The sequence below is a fragment of the Mirounga leonina genome, unplaced genomic scaffold (genome assembly GCF_011800145.1).
Source record: "Mirounga leonina isolate KUSES-001 unplaced genomic scaffold, KU_Mleo_1.0 Mir_173, whole genome shotgun sequence".
Lineage (NCBI taxonomy): Eukaryota > Metazoa > Chordata > Mammalia > Carnivora > Phocidae > Mirounga > Mirounga leonina.
This window is the reverse complement of record NW_023270447.1, coordinates 41,789,504-41,811,967: the sequence shown is the minus strand read 5'-3', so window position 1 is coordinate 41,811,967 and position 22,464 is coordinate 41,789,504. Positions and strand designations below refer to the sequence as shown.

The window sequence follows — 22,464 nt, the reverse complement described above, 5'->3', positions numbered from 1 at the left end:
TCTGCTCTAATCTTTATTATTTCCTTCCTTTTGCTGGGTTTGGGGTTTGTTCTTTTTCTATCTTCTTTAGGTGTAAGGTAAGGTTGTTTGTGATTTTTCTTGCTTCTTGAGGTAGCACTGTGTTGCTATAAACTTCCTCTTAGAACAGCTTTTGCTGCATCCCAAAGATTTGCACCATTGTGTTTTCATTTTCATTTGTTTTCATGTAATTATTGATTTTTTTCTTTGATTTCTGGTTGACCCATTCATTGTTTAGTAGCATGTTATTTAACCTGCATGTATTTGTGCTCTTCCCAGATTTTTTCTTGTGATTGATTTCTAGTTTCATAGTATTATGGTCAGAAAAGATGCATGGTATGACTTTGATCTTTTGAATTTGTTGAGGCTTGTTTTGTGGCCTAATATGTGATCTATTCTGGATAATGTTCCATGTGTGCTTGAAAAGAATGTGTATCCTGCTGTTTTAGGCTGGAGTGTCCTAAATATGTCTGTTAAATCTATCTGGTCCAATGAGTCATTCAAAACGATTGTTTCCTTATTGATTTTCTGTTTGGATGATCTGTCCATCAATGTAAATAGGGTGTTAAGGTCCCCTACCATTATTGTATTACTATTAATTGTTCCCTTTATGTTTGTTATTAACACTTTTATGTATTTGGGTTCTCCCATGTTGGGTGCATATATATTTACAATTGTTATATCCTCTTATTGGATCGTCCCCTTTATTCTTATACAATGTCCTTTTTTGTCTCTTGTTACAGTCTTTGTTTTAAAGTCTATTTTTCTGATATAAGCATTGCTACCCTGACTTTGTTTTACATGATAAATGTTTCTCTATCCCCTCACTTTAAATCTGCAGATGTCTTTTGGTTTGAAATGACTCACTTGTAGGCAGCAGAGAGATGGATCTTGTTTTTTAGTCCATTCTGACACCCTATGTCTTTTGATTGGAGCATTTAGTCCATTTACATTCAAAGTAATTATTGACAGACATGTATTTATTGCCATTTTATTACTTGTTTTGTGGTTGTTGTTTTTTTTTTTTTAAGATTTATTTATTTATTTGACAGAGAGAGACACAGCAAGAGAGGGAACACAAGCAGGGGGAGTGGGAGAGGGAGAAGCAGGCTTCCCGCCGAGCAGGGGGCCTGATGCGGGGCCTGATCCCAGGACCCTGGGACCATGACCTGAGCCGAAGGCAGATGCTTAACAACTGAGCCACCCAGGCGCCCCTTGTGGTTGTTTTTTCAATAGATTTTCTCTAATCCTTCTCTTGCACCCTCTCATGGTTTATTGGCTTTCTTTAGTGATATATTTGGATTTCTTTCTCTTTATTTTTGCATATCTATTACTGGGTTTTGATTTGTGGTTACCATTAGGTTTGTTTATAACATCTTCTGCATATAGCAGTCTATATTAAGTTGATGGTCACTTAAGTTTAAACCCATTCTTTACTCTCCCTACCCCCAACCCCCCACATTTTAGGTATATGGTGTCATATTTTACATCCTTTTATTTTAGGAATCCCTTGACCAATTTTTACAGATATATTTATTTTTACTGCTTTTGTGTTTTTTACTCTTCATACTCTCTCTATGGTTTTCCTTTCCATTCAAAGAGTCCTCTTTAATATTCTTGTAGGACTCATTTAATGGTCATGAACTCCTTTAGTTTTGTTTGTATGAGAAACTCTTTACTCTCCTTCTATTCAGAATGATAGCCTTGCTGGATAGAGTGTTCTTGGTTGCACTTTTTTTTCTTTCAGCACTTTAAATATATCATACCACTCTCTTCTGTCCTGCAAAGTTTCTATTGAAAAATCCTGATAATGTTATGGAGTGTCCCTTGTATGTAACTGTCTTCTTTTCTACTGTTGCTTTTAAAACTTTTTCTTTATTGCTACTTTTTGCCATTTTAATTACTTTGTGTCTTGATGTGGCCCTCCTTGGGTTGAATTTTGAGGGGAGGCTCTTTGTGCCTCCTGAATCTGGTTATCTGGGAAGTTTTCAGCTAGTATTTCTTCAAATAAGTTTTCTGCCACCTTATCTCTCTCTCCTTCTGAGATCCCTGTAATACAAATGTTATTATGCTTGATGGAATCACTGAGTTCCCTACAACAGTTCTCAATTTGCATAATTTTTTTCCTCTCCTTTGCTCAATTTGGTTACTTTCCATTACTCTGTGTTGCCTGTCATTAATTAATTCCTCTGCTTCATCTAGCCTATTTATTCCATGAAGTGTATTTTTAATTTCATTTATTGTGTTCTTGATCTCTGATTGGTTCTTTTTCAATCTCTGTGTTAAGGGTCTTACTGATGTCCTCTTTTCTCCAGTCCAGGGAGTATCTTTGTGATTATTACTTTATATGCTCTATCGGGCACATTATTTATATATGTTTCACTTTGGTCTCTTACTGTGGTTTGGTCCTGTCCTTTCATATGGGAGATTTTTTGCTGTCTCCTCATTTTGTTTGACTTTGTCTGTTTCTCTGTGTTAGGAAAGTCAGCTACTTCTGTTGCTCTTAACAATAATAGCTTTATGGGGGCGCCTGGGTGGCTCAGCCAGTTAAGCGGCTGCCTTCGGCTCAGGTCATGATCCCAGGGTCCTGGGATCGAGCCCCGCATTGGGCTCCCTGCTCAGCGGGGAGCCTGCTTCTCCCTCTCCCTCTGCCTGCCTCTCTGCCTACTTGTTCTCTTTCTATGTCAAATAAATAAATAAAATATTTAAAAATAAAACAAAAAACAATAATAGCTTTATGAAGAATAGATCCTGTAGTGCCCTCAATGCTGTGTTCCCTGTTCCCCTTGACCTGGCCCTTTAGGGAGTATCTCCTACGTGTGTTGCGTGTGCTATGCTCTTGAGTCTTGGCCTCTTTTTCCTTCAGTTCAGTTCTCTGCAGAGGTTCTCTTTGCCTATTGTGGGCAGCAAGGTGTGCGGTGGTTTGCTCGCTAAATGAGACATGCCACTGCCGGAACTAGGTCCCACAAAACACACAGGTCTGGAGATGTGGTGTTGGCAGGATTTTCCCTGGTCTTCTGGGGAAGAGGCCCACAGTGCCAGGATTGAGGCATGTATGACTGGGAAGGCTGGATCCACTGAAGGGTGGGGTGAGGGAGTGGTGGTGACCCCAAGATAACCCAGATGTTGGTCTTAGTAGACAAGGATTTATTTAAAGCAGCTATTATTTGTTCAAGAACCTAAGGAAAATAAAGTCATAATGAACAGGTAGGGATTTTCAGCAAGAAATATAACCTAAAAAAGAAGTATATAAACTCTCCAAATGAAAAGTGTAGTATCTGGGGGGAAAAAATAAAAACAATGGATGGGCTTAGCAAGATTGGAGAAAACAGGAAAAAAAGTTTCAATTAATGTGAAGACAAAAATTATTCAATATGGAGAACAGAAATGACAGAAAATCAGTGAACAGATCCCAAAGATCTGAGGGATGATACCAAGCAGTCTAAAATGTGGGTAATTGCAGTCCCAGGAGGAGAGGGAAAAGATAATGTGACATGAAATATTTGAAAAAATAATGGTAAAAAAATTCCTAAATTTGGTTTAAAAAACCCCCAGATCTAACAGGCTCAGACACTTCCCCTACAAAGCAGGATAAATAAAAAGAACATTTTACCTAGACACATAAGTTAATGTAATTCTAAAGAGGGTATCTTGAAAGCAACCAGATAAAAATAATGTTCATTATTCTTAAGGTAGAGTTTCTCAGCCTTGGCTCTGTTGGCCTTGTGGGCTGGGTAATTATCTGTCTGTAGGAGAAGCTATCCTGTGCATTTTAACATATTTAGCAGTATCTTTGTCCTCTACCCAATACATTGATCCTCAATGAGAACTACGGTGTTAAAACAACTGGTAAATATGTGGGTAAATAAAATACTATATATTTTCTCTTTATTTAAAAGCAAAATTATAACATTGTAGTGTGGGGTTTATAATGTTCATAGATACAACATATTTGATAATAGTATGAGGTGAATGAAAGTACAGTTGTGGGGTTATTCAAATGTACATTTTATGTAAAATTTTACATTACATTTTACATGAAGCAGAACAGTAACCCTGAGCTGTCTGATAAGTTATAGAAAACATTGTCCTCCATAGAGCTACCATTTAAAAAAAAAAATGAAACAGTACACCTAAAATGTCAATAGGTTAGTTACAATGGAATTCTAAGAACATTTGATTAAGCCAAAAAATGTCAGGAAAGGAAAAAAAAAACACAGGGTGAATAGAAAACAGCTAGGCAGGAAATCTAAATTGAATGACGATAATAGTTAAATAAAAATGGAGTGCATGCTCCTATTAAAACAAAGAGATTGTCAGGATAAGGCTTGAATATATACCTCTTCTATTCAACATTTTATGGGAGGATTTAGTGCAGCTAGGTTTTTTAAAAAGGGTATAATGGGGGGGCGCCTGGGTGGCTCAGTCGTTAAGCGTCTGCCTTCGGCTCAGGTCATGATCCCAGGGTCCTGGGATCGAGCCCCACATCGGGCTCCCTGCTCAGTGGGGAGCCTGCTTCTCCCTCTCCCGCTCCCCCTGCTTGTGTTCCCTCTCTCGCTATGTCTCTCTCTGTCAAATAAAATCTTAAAAAAAAAAAAAAGGGTATAATGGGGCGCCTAGGTGACACAGTCAGTTAAGCATCTGACTCTTGATTTTTGGCTTGGGTCATGATCTCAGGGTCATGAGATGGAGTCCCCGCATCAGGCTCCTGTCGGACTCTGTGCTGGGTGTGGAGCCTGCTTAAGATTCTCCCTCTCCTTCTGCCTCTCTTCTCCAACTCCTGTTTGCACGCTCGCTCGCTCTCTCTCTCTCTCTCTCAAAAAAATTAAATTAAAAAAGGGCATAAAATGGGAAGGAAAAGTAAAAATGTCTCTCTTTGTATGAGTGTTTACATGAAAAATCGCCCTAAAAAGCAATCAATAAAAGTAATAAACTTTGCAAAGTAACAAGATAGAGGGCAATATGCAAAAATCTATAGTTTGTGTGTCAAGCAGCAAACAATTGGAAAAAAAAAATTTTTAATTTACATTGACAACAGTGTCAAACATGAAATTAGCAATAAATTAGAAGGTTTATAGGAACAATGAAAACTATAAGACACTGCTGTGAGAAATGAAAGATGCCTGTGAATGGAGAGCTATCCCATGTCAGTGAATTGGAAGACTTAATATTGGTAATGTATTGGTTCTCTCCAAACTGATCTATAGATTGTGTTATCCCAACCAGTTTCTCAGTAGCCATTTTCTCAAATAGAAATTGACAAGCTGATTTTTAAAGTTCGTATTAAAATGCAAAGGAAGCTAGAATCTTACGAAAGAACACAGCTCGAGGACTTCCTCTATAGCTTCAAGATGTGCTATAAAGTCATAACCATCAGTCTAAGTACTGTGTGGGCATGATGATAGGCATATAGATCGCTAGAACAGAATAGAGTCCAAATATAGGCCCATACTTAAATGGTAATCTGATTTTTAACCAAAATGCCTAAACAATTAAATAGGCAAAGAACAGAAATGTTGTTAGAACAACTGATTATCCGTATTGGAAAACATGAAGCCTGACTTTTGCCTCAAACCATGCTCTAAAATTAATTTGCAGCGTATCATAGGCCTAAATGGAAAATGCAGGCCATAGATGACATCAGCAAAAACGGACACAAGAAGAAGCTCCAAATGTTCTCTCCTCAAGAAAAGCATCAGTAAAACTGGCAATAATTATTAGAAAAGGACCAAGTGGAAGTTCTGGATTTGAATAAGTACAATAGCCGATATGATTTACTAGAGCATAGCAGATTTGAACAGGCAGAAGAAAGAATCAACATGTTTGGAAGATAGGTCAATTGAGATTATCCAGGCTGAAGAACAGAAAGAATAGAGAATGAAGAAAAATGAACCATAACAAATGTTGGCAACAATGTGGAGAAATTGGTACTCTCATACATTGCTGGGAGGGAATTAAAATGGTGCAGCTGCTTTGGAAAAATTTGGCAGTTCCTCAAAATGTTAAACACACAGTTACTATAGGACCTAGGAATTTCACTCCTACATATAGACCCAAGAGAACTGAAAATCTAGGTCTATACACAAAGTTGGGCATTAATTTTCATAGCAGCATTATTCATCGTAGCCAAAAGGGAAATGACCCACATGTCAATCAGTTGATGAATGCATAAACAAACTGTGGCATATCCATACAATGCAATGTTATGTTCTATAAAAGGAATGGAATACTGATCTTTGTCACAGCATGGATGAAACTTGAAATCATTATGCTAAGTGAAATAAGCCAGACATGAAAGGTCACATATTATATGATCCCATTTATATGAAATGTCCAGAATAGACAAACTCAGAGAGAACGTGAACAGTTACTGGGGGTCAGGGAAGTAGGAGTTGTGGAGTAACTGTTAACAGGTACAGGGCATCTTTTGGAGTGATGAAAATACTCTGGAATTAGATTGTGGTGATGGTTGTGCAACCTTGTGAGTATCAACAAATGTTGGACTCTAATTAAAAAAACAAAAGCCTACCTGTACTAAATAGAGGGTAGCATTTTCCCCTCAGTGTTTTAGAGATCCTGAAAGTATATAATGATAAGAAAACAAGTTAAATTAATTACAGATCTTGTTCTAATCAGAAAACAATTTAAAATGAGCTGCTCATCCTGTTTCTCTAGTTGATTATAATAATGGGGTATTGCCATTGAGCCATAGTTATTAATTTTCTCAAAAAGTGCATTTAAATATTCTCTTATTGAGAAAACTTAAAAATAGATGTAGTTAAAAATTTATAGTAACCCTCGAGCGATGATAGCATTAGGGTCAGCTATATAATCCCATTAATTTGTGTGTGTGGTTTTGTTTCTAATTTTATTTTTAATCTCTATACCCAATGTGGGGCTCGAACTCCCAACCCTGAGATCCCTGAGATCGAGTCCCATGCTCCACCCACTGAGCCAGCCAGGCACCCCATAATCCTGTCAGGTTGTATAAATGGAGTTTGAAATGTCAGGTTCTAGGTAGTGATAAATCGGTACATCTACGTCAGATGGTTGGGAGAAGGCCGCCTTAGGGGAGAAGGCTTTGAGCCCATTAAGCTTTTATTAAATGCCTACACCTAACATCTAATTATAGATCTGTCAAAAACAAGACATTTCCTTCCTCTCCCCTTTTTAGTAAAATATGGTAAAATAGGTCACGATTTCCCTTAGGCAACTTTTCAGTTTGACATAGTCATGAGTGTAATAATGTAAAGAATAATGTAGGAAGTTTTCAGCTGTTTTGTAGGACTGTTTAAATTGTGGTTTAGGGTTTTTGTTTGACACTTGCCAAACTGGTAGCTGTCTGGTATGTGGTATGTTAGGGGAATACTATCTACCTGCCTGTGGTACTCTTGTGTTGCCCTTGGTTACAGGAGTCTTTCCTGCAAGGAAGCTGATTGCCTGTTTCAGGGAATCAACCACAGAATGTGTAATAAGACTCTGTGATGAGGAAATAGGAAACTGAAAAATGAACAAAAAGGCCTGGTTGGTGTTCAGTCCGTTCATATAGAGCCTAATGCTGCCACCTAGTGGGAAAAAGGTGCAGAGACCGGCCAAAAAGATTTTTGTGTGGACTGTGGTAGATCAGAACCTTGTGACAAAACACCAACTGTATGAAATATTTTTAACAACCTAAAGCTACTTTAAACAGTAATTATGGAACCACAGATTATATTAACCCTAGCCAATAATTTGGAAAATACTTTAAAAAATGATTTTTGCTAAAAACTGGAATTAAGGAAAACAACCACTTGGAATTTAGTTACCCTCATGACTTTAAAATCTTTGTTTATAAACGAAATCAGTTTTTTAAATGTTAAAAAAATTAATAAAAGAATAGTGTACAGTATACTTAAATCTAAAGATAATTTTGAATTGCTACTCTCACATGTTAGTCTAATTTTTCAAAGGATTTTAATGTGTAAGAGTCCTTAAAAAAAAAAAAATTATTTATTTGAGAGAGGGCAGGGGGAGGGGCAGAGGGAGAGAGAGTCTTAAGCAGACTCTATGCTAAGCACGGAGCCTGATGTGGGGCTCTGTCTCACGACTCTGAGATCATGACCTGAGCTGAAACCAAGAGTTGGTCACTTAACTGACTTTGCCACTCAGGCACTCTAAGAGTCCTTGTTAAACATACTTAAACCTAAGATATAGAATTTGTATAACCTGGCAGACTGAAACTTGTGAGGCACTCAAATTTTATTTTTTGGAATGTGCTCCAGTACTTTTGGAGGATCAGTCCTTAAATTCAAAGTTAAAACTTAACATTATTTATGAGGAAAGGCAAGTAGCTGAGAAGCAAAAATTAATGTGAAAATTGGAAATATCTATGCATATATATGAGGAAGAGACATTGTTATGTCATTAATGTCACAAAATAAAGCAAATTTGGTTTTAAGATATTTTTAACTGGGGAAGAGAGAGAAATTGTATTTTTTAAAAAGATTTTATTTCTTTGACAGAGAGGGAACACAAGGAGAGCAGCAGAGGGAGAGGGAGAAGCAGGCTCCCTGCCAGGCGGGAAGCCCAATGCGGGACTCGATCCCGGGACTCCAGGATCATGACCTGAGCCGAAGGCAGACGCTTAACCATCTGAGCCACCCAGGCGCCCCAAGAGAAAAATTGTATTTAAATAAAATTTTAGAAGTGAACTATGCTTAATGCAGAGAAGATAAATTAATTCATGTTTCTCTAGGTATAAAGTCCAAAAGCTGGACTTGAAACCATAAGAAAAGAATATTAAGGGGTTGATACAGATTCTAGAAGAACTAGTGCAGTTGTTCGTTTTAGGTTCTCCATCTAATCTAACTCCACTAATGAGACAAAAGACGCAGAGAAGGTAAAGTGGGGCTAAAGGTAAAAGTGAGGCTGAGGAGGGGCGCCTGGGTGGCTCAGTCAGTTAAGTGTCCAGCTCTTGATTTCCGCTCAGGTCATGATCTCAGGGTCGTGAGACTGAGCCCCCACATCAGGCTCCGTGCTCAGCACAGTGTCTGCTCAGGATTCTCCCTCTCCCTCTGCCTCTCCTCGCCACTCGTATGCTCCCTCTCTCTAAAATAAATAAATAAAATCTTAAAAAAAAAAAAAAAAAGGCCAGGCCTATAATTCATTAAAAAAAAAAAAAGTGAGGCTGAGGAGTCCTAGTAGAGGCAGAATTTTCAAAAAACCAATTTGATTTTGTATTTCGAGGACTACCCACCCCGCGGTTCCAGTCCTGTCAGAAGAGCAGGACCAAATACTAGTGTGACTTCCGACCAGTAGTAAGGAGCTGAACCCAGTTCACTATTGGCATGAACCTATCCCAAAAGAATCTCCCTGGGGATAGTCACAATCCCGTTTTTGTGAATTCTTATCAGCCTTTTAAAATTAGCCTTCAGTTCAATTATGGAAGTGAGCTTAAATATCGAGCTTAAGACACACTAAGTATTAAACTTTGCCAGTCCAAAAATGAAACCGCAACGTTCTTTTCTAAATTTACATGGGAACAAAAGGAAATGAGTCTACATTTACATGAAGATAAAAATATTTGCTTTAATTAAAAGAAGAAAATAAGATTTCTTTCTTTAAATCCAAAAATAAAATAGCAGCTGCATAGTTACAGAATGGGCTTCATCCTAACTGAACACAAAATGTATTTTTAGAAATAAGGCGGATTGGATTAATGAAAAGGATACCAGAGTGAGAAAAAAATGGGTTGGATTCATGGCTCTAACATTTAAGAACCTTGTGATTTCAGCCAGGTCACCTAAGGTATCTGAGCTTTTGTTTTCACATCTATTCAATGGAGATAGTTCCTTTTCTGCTACTGCACAGGGCTGATGTCAGCGATACGGTGTAGAATAGCATCATCATTCAATTTTGTCAGTTTCTCTCTCAAATGTATTATGGTTTAGATATCTTGCTAATTTGGTTTACACCTGAATAGTAGACATTCTCTTCTTCTCAGTGTCTTTCTTTAGTCTCTCCAAGCATAAATGCCCCTTGACATTTTTTTTTCAGATTTTCAAAATGTACCACTTTCTCACTTATTTATTCCATGTAAAAGTTTAACCAAAGTTTTAAATCACATATAATCTGTGTTTGCCCACATGTGTGTATCTGATGCCTATCTCTTCCATTATCACACTTTTTATAGAGCTGCTTATTACATTTTCCAGATTCCATGATCAGATTTATGATTCCACTGATAATCCTTAGCCTGGCATTCCAGCCCCTCCATGACTGAGGCCAGCTCGCCTTCCCAACCTCATTTGCTGCACTCTTTTCCATGGATCGGCCACTGCGTGTCCTCCCAGGCCCGTGCCTTCCTGCCACTTGTCTTTGCTCAGGCATCGCCTCTCGGCCAGAAGGGCCATTCCCACTCTTTTCGTGTCCACAACTGACATCCTCTCCCAGGCCATCCAGATGCCTTCTCATCCATGAGAATTTTGTCCATGTTTCTCAAACTCTCCTCTCCCATTTTCCCTTCTATGAAAAGCTTGAGCACTTCACCTCTATGTCTCATTTGGCATGGTGGCATTCTCCTTTTAGAAATTAGTTTTGTGCTTTTCTTACTTCCCCTCCTAGGATATGAGCATTGGGAGGGCACTACAAGCTTCATTTATCTAGGTAACCCCATAGCACACAGCCCGGTGCCCTCAATAGTTAGTCTATGAAGAAATGGAGGTCTGTATCCTGCTAATATGAACTAGAAGGAAGAGTGTTTGCCTGCTTTATACTCTTCTCATCTTTTGTGGTTTTCCCTTTTCCTGATGTTTGATCCAGATTTATTTCTCTGAGAACACTGAGCTTTGTTTCAAAAATCGTAATCAACTATCATCACTTCCCATTGTCCCCAGCAGTCCTTGCACTAATGATTAGATATGTTAGATAGAGCATATCAGAAAAATCATCTTTCTCCCAATATCGTATGGGTGATAATGACATCCATTTTCCTTTCCTCTTCTTACTGATCTTCCCCGTGCTGCTCAGTGAAGTGTTTTGCTGATCTCCTAAATCTCACTTGATTCTTCCTGTGGATGATGTAGCACAACTGGGAAGTCCTTTCAGTGAAAGCACCTAATAAATTCCTCCCTGGCTTCTGAGAATAAAGATAGTATAGAAAGAAAGGAAAATTCAGATTATTGATTTGCTTTATACTAAGACAGGAAATATGGATTACCACACAGCAGGAAGAATCAAGGGAAAGGAATTGAAAGTGTGCAATTTCCAGATCCTAGAGTTAGGTATTATTTCTTTCCCTGTTCCCTGTTATCTTTGAAAAATGGATGGGGTTATCAAACAAGTAGCTTTTCAAAATTTAATTTAATGGACTGATTATTTATTAGAGGAAGAACGCTAATAAGAAAAAGAGTTCATGGGTTAGCCCGGTAATGGGTATTAAGGAGGGTACATACTGAATGGAGCACTGGGTGTTATATGCAAACAATGAATCATGGAACACTACATCAAAAACTAATGATGTAATGTATGGTGACTGACATAATAAAATTTAAAAAATAAGAAGAAAAGAAAAAGAGTTCTTTATACCTGAAGCTAAGAGTCTGATGGTGTTAGTGGCCACGGTCTAACATGCAGTAAGACCACCAGACCAACAAAGGGGGTCAAATAAAAAAGGCAGCTGAAGAGAATAATTAGAGGCTTGATAGTGGAGGAATTAGGGTCTTCGTATGCAATTTTGTTGCAGGCAATCTTAATCTAGGGTGGAATTTCTTTTTTTTAATGGAGATATAGTTGGTATATAACATATTAGTTTCAAGTCTACAACATCAGTATTTGCATATATTGTGAAATGATCATTACAGAAGTCTAGTTTAACATTCATCACCACACAGGGTTACAGATTCTTTTCTTTTGATGAGAACTTTTAAGATCTACTCTTGTAGCAACTTTTTAAAAAAGATTTTATTTATTAGAGAGCGTGAGAGAGAGAGCATGAGCAGGGCAGAGGCAGAGGGAAAAGCAGACTCCCTGCCAAACAGGGGACCCGATGCAGGGCTCGACCCCAGGACCAACCTGAGCTGAAGGCAGACGCTTAACCAACTGAGCCACCCAGGCGCCCCTCTTGTAGCAACTTTTAAATATACAACACAGTATTATTATAGTTACCATGCTGTGCATTATATCCCTAAGACTTACTTACCTATTAATGAAAGTTTGTATCTTTTAACCATCTTCACCCATTTCACCCACCCTACTCCCCACCATCTCTGGCAACCACCAGTCTGTGTTCTGTATCTATAGTGTCATTTGCTTTCTCTTCTTTGTTTTTTAGATTTTTTAGATTTCACCTATGAAATCATAAGGTGCTTGTCTTTCTCTAGCTGACTTATTGACCATAATGCCCTCAAGCTCCACTATGTTGTCACAAATTTTCTTCTTTTATGGCTGAATAATCTCTCTCTCTCTCTCTCTCTCTCTCTCTCTCTCTCTCACTGTATGTGCATGAGAGAGAGAGAGAGATTCTCTGTATCCATTCATCCGTTGATGGATGCTTAGGTTGCTTTCATAATGCTGCAGTGAACATGGGAGCCCATATATCACTAATAAGTTAGTGTTTTTGTTTCCTTCAGATAAATACCCAAAACTGGAATTGCTAGATCGAATGGTAGTTCTATTTTTTAATTTTTTGAGGAACCGCTCTACTTTTGTTCATAGTGGTTGCACCAATTTACATTCCCCAGTAGTGCATAAAGGTTCCCCTTTCTGCACATCTTCACCAACACTTATCTCATCTTTTTTTTATTAAGTTTTTAATTCCAATATAGTTAACATCTCTTGTTTTTGATAATAGTCATTCTACTAGGTATGAGGTGATATCTCATTCTCACCCCCTCCGTGACTGAGGCCAGCATGTCTTTCCAACTTCATTTGCCACTACTCTCTTCCATGTACCATCATAGGCTTATGCATTCCTGCTGTCTGTGGTTTTGATCTGCATTTCCCTGATTATTAGTGCTATTGAACATCTTTTCATGTACCTATTGGCTATCTCTACATTTTGGACAGTTGTCTATTCAGATCCTCTGTCCATTTTATAATAGTTTGGTTTTTTGCTGTTGAGTTGCGTGAGTGCTTTATCTATTTTGGACATTAACCCCTTATCAGATACATGATTTGCCAGTATTTTCTCCTTTAGTAGGTTGCTTTTTCATTTTGTTGATGGTATCCTGTGCTGTGCAGAAGCTTTTCAGTTTCTTGTGCTCCCCTCTGCTTTGTTTTTTGCTTTTGTTTCCTTTAACTTTTGGTGTTAAACCCAAAAATCATCACCAAGACTGATGCCAAGGAGTTTACCACCCATGTTTTCTTCTAAGAGTTTTATGGTTTTAGGTTTGCTAAAAAATCTGCTTATAGTCTTAAGGGGGTTCCCTTGCATAACAACTTTTCTCTTGCTGCTTTTAAGAGTCTCTCCTTATCTTTAATATCTAATAATTTAATTGTAATGTGGCTCCGTATAGGTTTCTTTGAATTCATCTTGTTTGGTACTTGTTGGGCTTTATGGATCTGGATGTCTGTTTCTTCCCTCAGGATAGGAAAATTTTCATCCATTCTTTGAAAAAGCTTTCTGCCCCTTTTTCTCTCTCCTTTCCTTCTGGGACCTCTATAATGTATATATTGATTTGTCTGATGGTGATCCATAAGTCCCTTAAGCTATCTTTATTCTTTTTTTTTACAACCCTGATTGGGTGAATTCCACTGACCTGTCTTCAAGTTCATTAACTCTTTCTTCTGGTTGATCTAGTCTGCTGCTAAACCTTTCTGTTGAATTTTTTTCAGTTGAGTTGTATTCTTCAGCTCTGAGTTTTCTGTTTGGTACTTTTAAGATATTTTCTGTCTCTGTTGAAATTCTCACTTTGTTCATGCATTATTTTCTTAAACTTTTTGACTGTTATTTCAAACTCCTCTCAGGTAAATCACTTATCTCTGTTTAATTGCAATCTGCTTCTGGATATTTATCTTGTCCTTTTGTTTGCAACACATTTCCGTTTCTTCATTGTCTTTGACTCTCTCTGTTGGTTTCTGCACATTAGATAAAATAGCCACCTCTCCCAGTCTTCACAGAATGGTGTTGTGTAGGGGATGAACCTGGCCTGAGCTCTTAGTGTCCCTCAAACTTTTGTGATTATCCAAGCCTCCTCCTTTGTTCTTAGTGACTCTTAGTAGTTGAGGGTGCACTAAGACTTGTCAGTGTCCTAAAAGGATGGGTTGCAGTTAGCACCTAGATGCAGGCTGATTAGAACCTGGACACTCAGGCAGCAGCTGGGGAAGTATGTAGTTAAACCTCTTCCAGGAATAGATAGAAATGGAAGGTTTTGCCTGTTCCCTCTGTGCTGGGCCCAGGTATATAGTCATAGGTTGGGGGTAGAGAGGATGTTCCTGCATCCATTAAGAATTTGTTTTTTGTGTCCTACAGTACTGTAGGACACATGAATATAAGTTCTGTTGGCTATCAGAGTCAGGCTATCTAGAGACCATCCCTTGGGTGGCAGCCATAAAAGCTGGGGCACAGGCATGTGTAACAACTCCTTCTAGAGAGACACTGATGACTTGGAGTGGGCTGGAAGGAGCAGATGGGTTTGGTTTTTGTTTTGTTGATGGTTTCCTTCACTGTGCGAAATCTTTTTTGGTTTGATGTAAGCCCAATTTTGATTTTTGTTGGTTGGTTTGGGGTTTTTTGCTTTTGCTTTCCTTAGAGGAGACATATCCAGAAAAGTTTGATGTCCAAGAGATTACTGTCTATTTTCTTATATGAGTTTTATGGTTTTAGGTCTCACATTTAGGTCTTTAATCTATTTTGAATTTATTTTGTGTACTGTGTAAGGTGATTCAGTTTCATTCTTTTGCATATAGTTGTCCAGTTTTCTCAGTACCATTTATTGAAGAGAGGGTCTTTGCTCAATTGTTTATTTTTGTTGTTATCTTTGTTGTTACTAATTGACCACATAAACATGGGCTCTCAATTCTGTTCCGTTGATCTATGTATCTGTTTTTGTGCTAACACCATGCTGTTTTAATTACTACAGCTTTGTAATATAATTTGAGATCTGGGATTGTGATACCTTCAGCTTTGTTCTTCTTTTTCAAGATTCCTTTGGCTATTTAGGGGCTTATTTGTAGTTCCAGACAAATTTTTGGATTTTTTTTTTTTTTTTTTTGGCTATTCTGAAAAAATACTGTGGTATTTTGATAGAGATTGCATTAAATTGGTAGATTGCTTTGGGTATTATGGACATTTTAAGAATATATTCTTCCAGTCCATGAACATGGTATATTTTCCCATGTATTTTGTCATCTTTGAGTTCTGTCATCAGTGTCTTATGGTTTTCAGAAGATAGGTCTTTCACCTCCTTGGTTAAATTTATTCCTAAATATTTGATTCTTTTGATGCAGTTGTAAATGGGTATTTTTTTCTTCATTTCCCTTTCTGTTATTTCATTATTAGTATATAGAAATGCAACATATTTCTGTATATTGGTTTTGTATTACACAACTTTCCTGAATTCATTTTTTTTTTTTTTAAAGATTTCTTTATTTTAGAGAGAGAGTGTGCAGAGGGGAAGGGCAGAAGGAGAGGGCAAGAGAGAATCTTAAGTAGTCTTCACACCCATCGCAGGCCTCATGTGGGGCTCGATCTCATGACCCTGAGATCATGATCTGAGCCAAAATCAAGAGTCAGATGCTTAACTGAACCACCCAGGTACCCATGAATTCATTTATAAATTCTAACAGGTTTTAGTGGAGTCTTTAGGGTTCTCTACATATAGTATCCTGTTCTCTGCAAATACTGACAGTTTAACTTATTATCAATTTGGATGCCTTTTCTTCTTGTCTGATTGCAATTGCTAGGACTTCCAATAGTACATTGAATAAAAGTGGCAAGAGTGGACATCCTTGTCTTGTTCCTGATCTTAGAGGAAAAGCTCTATTTTTCATCGAGTATGTTAGCAATGGGTTGTCATAGATGGCCTTTATTATGTTATGATCCCTCCTTACCCACTGTTTTTATCATGAATTCATGTTGAATTTTGTCAAATGCTTTTTCTGCATCTATTGAGGTGATCATATGACTTTGATCCTTCCCTTTGTAAATGTGGTGTATCACATTGATTGGTGTATATTGTGCCATCCTTGCATCCCTGTAATAAATCCCACTTGACGGTGGTGTATGGTCTTTTTAAGTATTTTTGAATTTAGTTTGCTAATATTTTTTGAAGATTTTTGCAACTATGTTCATGAAGGATATTGGCTTGTAATTTTTTTTGGTTGTATCTTTGGTTTTGGTATCAGGGTAATGCTGGCCATATAGAATGAATTTGGAATGAATTCCTCTTCTATTTTTTTGAATAGTTTGAGAATAGGAGTTAACACTTCTTTAAATATTTGGTAAAATTCACCTGTAAAGCCATCTGGTCTTAGGCTTGTTGGGAATTTTTTTGCTTACTGATTCAATTTTCTCAATAGTAATTGGTCCTATTCAGGTTTTCTGTTTCTTTCTGATTCAGTCTTGGAAGATTGTATGTTTCTAGGAATTTATTTCTTCTAGTTTGTCCAATTTGTTGGCATATAATTTTCTGTAGTAATTATATATTTTTTGTATTTCTGAGGTATCCATTGTAACTTTCATTTCCAATTTTGGGTTTTCTTTTTTTTTTATTGATTAGTTGGCTAATGGTGTATCAATTTTCAAAGAACAAGTTCTTAGTCTCATTGATCATTCCTGTTGTTTTTTAAGGATTTATTTCATTTATTTCCAGTCTGATCTTTAGTATTTCCTTCTTTCTGCTAACTTTGGCTTTTGTTCTTATTCTAGTTCCTTTAAGCATAAGGTTAGATTGTTGAAGTTTTTGTTTCTTGAGGTAGGCATGTATTGCTGTGAACTTCCCTCTTGGAACTGCTCTAGCTGCATCCTAAAGATTTTGAACTGTAGCATCTCCATTTTCATTTATGTCCAGATATTTTTCTGATATGCTCTTTGATTTCTTCATTGACTTATTGGTTGTTTAGTAACATGTTATTTAGCCTACATGTGTTTGTGTTTCTTCCAGTTTTTTTCCTTCTAATTGATTTCTAACTGCTCTGATCAGAAAAGATACTTGATATGTTTTCTTAAACATATTGAGATTTGTTTTATGGCCTATCTATCCTAGAGAATGTCCCACATGCCCTTGAATATGTATTCTGTCCTTTTGGAGTGGAATGTTCTGTATATATTGTTAGGTCCCTCTGGTCTAAAGTTTTATTCAAAGCCATTGTTTCCGTATTCATTTTTCTGTCTGGATGACCTATACATTGATGTAAGTAGTGTGTTAACATCCCCTACTTTTATTGTATTACTGCCAGTTTCTCCCTTATGTCTGTTAATATTTTTTTTTTATATAGTTAGGTGTTCCTAAATTGGGTGCACAAATATTTACAATTGTTATATCTTCTTGGATTGATCCCTTTATCAATATGTAATGACCTTTTTTTCTTTTGTGACAGTCTTTGTTTTAAAGTCTATTTTATCTGAGTATTGGTACCCCAGCTGTGGGGTTTGTTTTTTGATTTGGGGGTTTTTTTGGCTTCCATATACATGGAATAACTTTTTTCTATATCTTCATTTTAGTCTGTATATGTCTTTAGGTCTAAAGTGAGTCTTTTGTAGGTAGCATATAGATGGGTCTTTGGGTCTTACTCTTTTTATCAACTCTGTGTCTTTTGATTGGACCATTCAGTCCATTTACATTTAAAGTAAGTATTGATGTGTTCTTTGTCATTTTGTTAACTTTTTTGTTTTGTTCCTTTCTTCTTTTGCTCTCCTCCCTTGTGGTTTGATGGCTTTCTTGAGTGTTTTATGCTTGGATTCCTTTCTCTTTACCTATTAGAGGGTTTTGGTTACCACTGGGTTCATATATAACATCCTATGTGTATACAGCAGTCTACATTGAGTTTGATGGTCACTTAAGCTCAAACACCTTTTAAAAGCATGAAATTTTTACTCCTTCCACATTTTATGTATGTCTTATTCTGTATCTTGTGTACCCCTTGACTAATTTTTGAATATATAATTAATTTTACTACTTTTGTGTTTTAATCTCCTTACTAGCTTTATGATTGACCTACTACCTTTACTATGTTTACTTTTACCAGCAAAAGTTCTTCCTTTCATAATTTTCTTCTAGTTATGGCCTTTTTTCCACTTAAAGAACTCTCTTTAACATTTCTTGTAAGGCTGAATATAGTGTTCTTGGTTGTCAGTTTTATCCTTTCAGCACCTTGCATATAGCATGCCACTCCTCTGGACTGTAAAGTTTCTGCTGAAAAATCAGATGATACCCTTATGGGGTTTCCCTTGTATGTAACTGTTTACTTATCTCTTATTTGTAAGATTCCCTCTTCATCTTTAATTTTTGCCGTTTTAATTATTATGACTCTTGGTGTGGACATCCTTGGGCTCATCTTGTTTGGGGCTCTCTGTGTTTCCTGGACCTGAATGTCTGTTTTCCCCTGATTAGGAAAGTTTTCAGATGTTATTTCTTCAAGTAAGTTCTGTTGCCTTCTCTCTCTCTTCTCCTTCTGGGTTCTTATAATGTGAATGTTATTATTCTGATGATGTTGCAGAGGTCTCTTAACCTGTCATTATTTATTCTTTTTGCTGTTCAGCCTGGTTGCTTCCCATTACCCTGTCTTCCAGATCCCTGATCCATTCTTCAGCATCCTCTAATCTGTTGATTCCCACTAGTGTATTGCTCGTATCAGCTATCATATTCTTCATCTCTGATTGGTTTTTATATTTTCTATCTCTCTGTTGAAGTTCTGAGTTCATCCACTCTTCTCTCGTCTGGTGAGTATCTTTATGACCATGACTTTGAACTTTTTATCAAGCATATTGCTTATCTCTGTTTTATTTAGTTCTTTTTCTGTGATTTTTGTCATCTTTCATTTGGGACATATTCCTTTGTGTCATTTTGTCTAACTCCTTGTTTGTCTACATATTAAGCAGGTCAGCTCTTTCTCCTGATCTTGAAAGTAGTGGCTTTGTGTAGAAGGGGCCCTGTTGTAAACTGTTGCTAGTCACTAGAACCAAGTACTCCAAGGGTGTTCCCTGTGTGGGCTACATGTGCCCTACTGTTGTGGCTGAGCTATGACTACTGCAAGTGGCCAGGCATGCAGGGCTTGCTCCCTGTGAGGCCTGGTTGCAGCTACTGTGGGTGCACTGGTGGGTAGGGTTTGCTTTCTGTGCTGCTGGCTTAGAAGCCTGACTGCAGCCACCGTAGGCTCACTGGTGGGCAGGGTTGGCACTCAGCCCAGCTATCTGTATAGTAATGAGCCACTTTGACTGCTGCGTGTGTGCTGGTGGAGAGGGTTTGCGTCCCTCCCCTGCCCCGGGCAGGTCCACGAAGGAATGACATGATGGGGCATGTAGTGCTAGCAAGGCAGATGAAGAGTGCTAGAACTGACTCCTGGAAGCCTCTGGCTATCTAGGCTGGGGAAAGGCAAGAAAAATGGCACCTGCCAGCACTTTTATTTCCAGAGAAAACTCCTGCAGATGCCTGCCCCACTGGTACATGTCCTAAAATTAGTCAATAAATCTCCATGTATAGCCCAGGTACTTTTCAAACTCTTTCGTGCTGTGTCTTGGGCTGTTATTTGGCTTGTTGGCTCTTTAAGGGTGGAGACTCAGTTTCTTACAGCCCTCCAGCTCTCCTGGAGGTAAGCCTTGCTGATTTTGAAAGCCAGAGGTATGGATAATCAGCTTCCCAGTGCAGGCTGTTCGGTGTGGGCTCTGATCCCCTTGCTCCTCTGTGCTTATGATGTCCCTCCTGTTTGTGGGTAGTTGTGCTGGGGTTTGGTTCCATATTGCATTTCTGCTCCTCCTACCCTTTTCCGTGTAGCCTTCTATTGGCTGTGGAAGATCTGTGAGTCTTCAGGTCATCTTCAGAATTAGTTGCATAGATGTCGTTGCCCCTATGGGATGAGGTAAGCTCAGGATCTTCCTATTCTGCCATCTTCCTCTGAGCTCTGGAAACAGTCTTGAATTCCCCATGCACACCTGTGTTCCACTTGGGTCTGGAACCACTTGTGTTTTTACACCTACTAGTACGTTGCCGCTTCTTTTGTTACTAGACAGACCCACCATCTAATTTGATATGCAGTTCAACTTCTTAGCCACTCACCTTTGTCAGAGGAATACGGACATCTCGTATAGGTATTCTGACGCAGTGGGGTTTAACTAGGTGGGGACAGCAGAAGCAATGCAATTGCTTTTTTTTTTCTTTCCCCCAAATATTGGGGGTGGAGGGGAGAGGGCACTCAGAGGCTGGTTTGTATTTTTTAAAAGTTCCACAAGTGATTTTGATATAGAAATCTTAATGTTTTAATTTGATAGATTTGCTATTTATCCTATTTTGTTTTTAGACCAAATCAGAATTGCTTTTCTTATAAATATCTTTAATGAAAAACCAATTTTTAATTTAGATATTAGCATTGTGCTTTTTCCCATAGGTATCCTCTTTAAGAAATGAAAAGCGAGGCTCATCATATCTCATCTCTGCCCCAGAAGGTGGTTCTGTGGAATTTGTTGACCAGCATTCTCAGGGCACAGGAGCTTATTACATGGAAACCTACTTTAAAAAGAAGCGCGTATATTGAGTTAAGTTCTCTCCTTATAACCTCATAAGGTTTTTTGCAGTATCTCTGCTGTTCATTGCTGCCTTAACTACATTCAGACTAGCCATATCCTTTAAATACGGGTTTCTAATTTCCCAGAAGGAACTGTATTGTGCAGCAAGCAGAATTGCCAAATAAAAAATAAGTAGCAATAAAATAATACAGGACATTTTCCATTACAAGTAGATGCATCTTAATTGGTATTAACTTATAGTCCATTGGAGAAATTAACAATGTTCCAATATTCCTTGTTTAGGACTGGGAATAATTTTGACACCATATATAAAAGTATGAAGCAATAAATGGGAAACGGTCTTGTTTCCTGAGCCTTAGAAGAATGAGTTTCTTATATGCCACTGTGCATTTCAATCTACTTTCCCTAGAAGTAATCTCATTTATAGATTTTTAGAACTTTTCCTAGAACTACAAGAGTGCAACTACAAAATGCAGTGGTGGTAATGTTATAAAGATGCTCTACATGCAAACTAAATAATTACCCCCACATCAGCCCCACAACATAAATCCGAGAGTGATAGTAAGGTCCAAGTTCTACACAACTATAGATGCTTAACTTTTAATGTTATTTACCATTTATACCTTTTGTGAAAAACAAGCTATTTTTGAAAAAAAAAAAAAGTAGCTTTGGTGAAATAATTTCAGGGGTTGGCAGCCTATACCCTGGGGTCAAGTTTAGTCCTCCACTTGTTTTTACACTGTCTGCAAGCTAAGGATGAGGTTTACATTTTTAAATGAAGTAGAACAGATTTAATATTGGAACACAAACACGCTCATTCATTTACATACTGTCTAGGGCTACTTGTGTGTTCTAGTGGCTGTGACAGAGACCCAAAGGGTCTGCAAAGCCTGAAATACTTAGTCGGGGCCTTTATGGGGGAAAGTGTGCTGACTCCTGGCCTAATGGCACTAATTCCCTAATCTAAGTGGCAAGCGATGTAGGTTTCTGTGTCTGATTTCATGGCATAAACAATTGCTAGAACAAGGCCTGTTTGGATCCTCAAATGCCCTATTTCCACAGTATAGTTCAACCGTCAATACTGAAGGAGCACTGTGGAGTAACAGTGTAACAATTTTGAGCTAGTAAGTTATACCTCACTTTCTGCTTTGTCTCTTATTCTTTTGTAGTGTTAGGCTGAAAAATTATCAGCTATTTAACTCAATTTACTTCAGCAAGAATTGTGATTATTGCATATAACTTTTGACATCATTTCCTGAAGACCTTTGCCATCTAGAAATTTCCAAGTTTGTTCCTTGTTATGAGTCTCAATGAGCCTAGTCTTTTTGAAATCAGATCATTAAATGTCTTGTAATAAGGTACCCTATTCTAATCATCAAGTTTAAAAGTGGTACATACGATTTGTAAAGAAATTGGTCTTATTTCCTATTAACTTCTATTAGAAAATGACAGCTAGAAAGTTAAGGACTGGCATCAGTTATGACTCAGCAGATGAATAATGGTTTCTCCATGTTCTGCGCTTCTCCTTCCCATTTCCTATTGCATTAAGCATCTTCAATGCTTAGTCACACCTCTCTGATAATATAAACAGAAGATGGTGAATTTTAAGTCAGAGCTGCAAAATGAAAGCAGGGAGAGGTTGTATGGATCTGCCCTCTGTGTATCATTGGATAGAACAGATAAGTACCAATCAAGTGGTGTTTGTAATAAGGACCATTACCAAACTCCGCCCCCCCCCACAAAGTCTATACTGTTATTATACTGTTATTTTTCTATGTAAACAAATT

General features: G+C 37.7%; 1 protein-coding gene across 1 annotated transcript in view; it reads left to right on the top strand.

Moving 5' to 3' along the window:
• RAVER2 (ribonucleoprotein, PTB binding 2) overlaps positions 1–21,339 on the top strand; it is a 93,851-nt gene extending 72,512 nt beyond the window's left edge. Inside the window, exon 12 of the mRNA XM_035018362.1 lies at positions 20,539–21,339. Within this exon, the coding sequence (XP_034874253.1) occupies positions 20,539–20,685 (147 nt within the window). The 3' untranslated portion in view covers positions 20,686–21,339. The remainder of the gene's footprint in view (positions 1–20,538) is intronic.
• Positions 21,340–22,464: the final 1,125 nt, after the last annotated feature.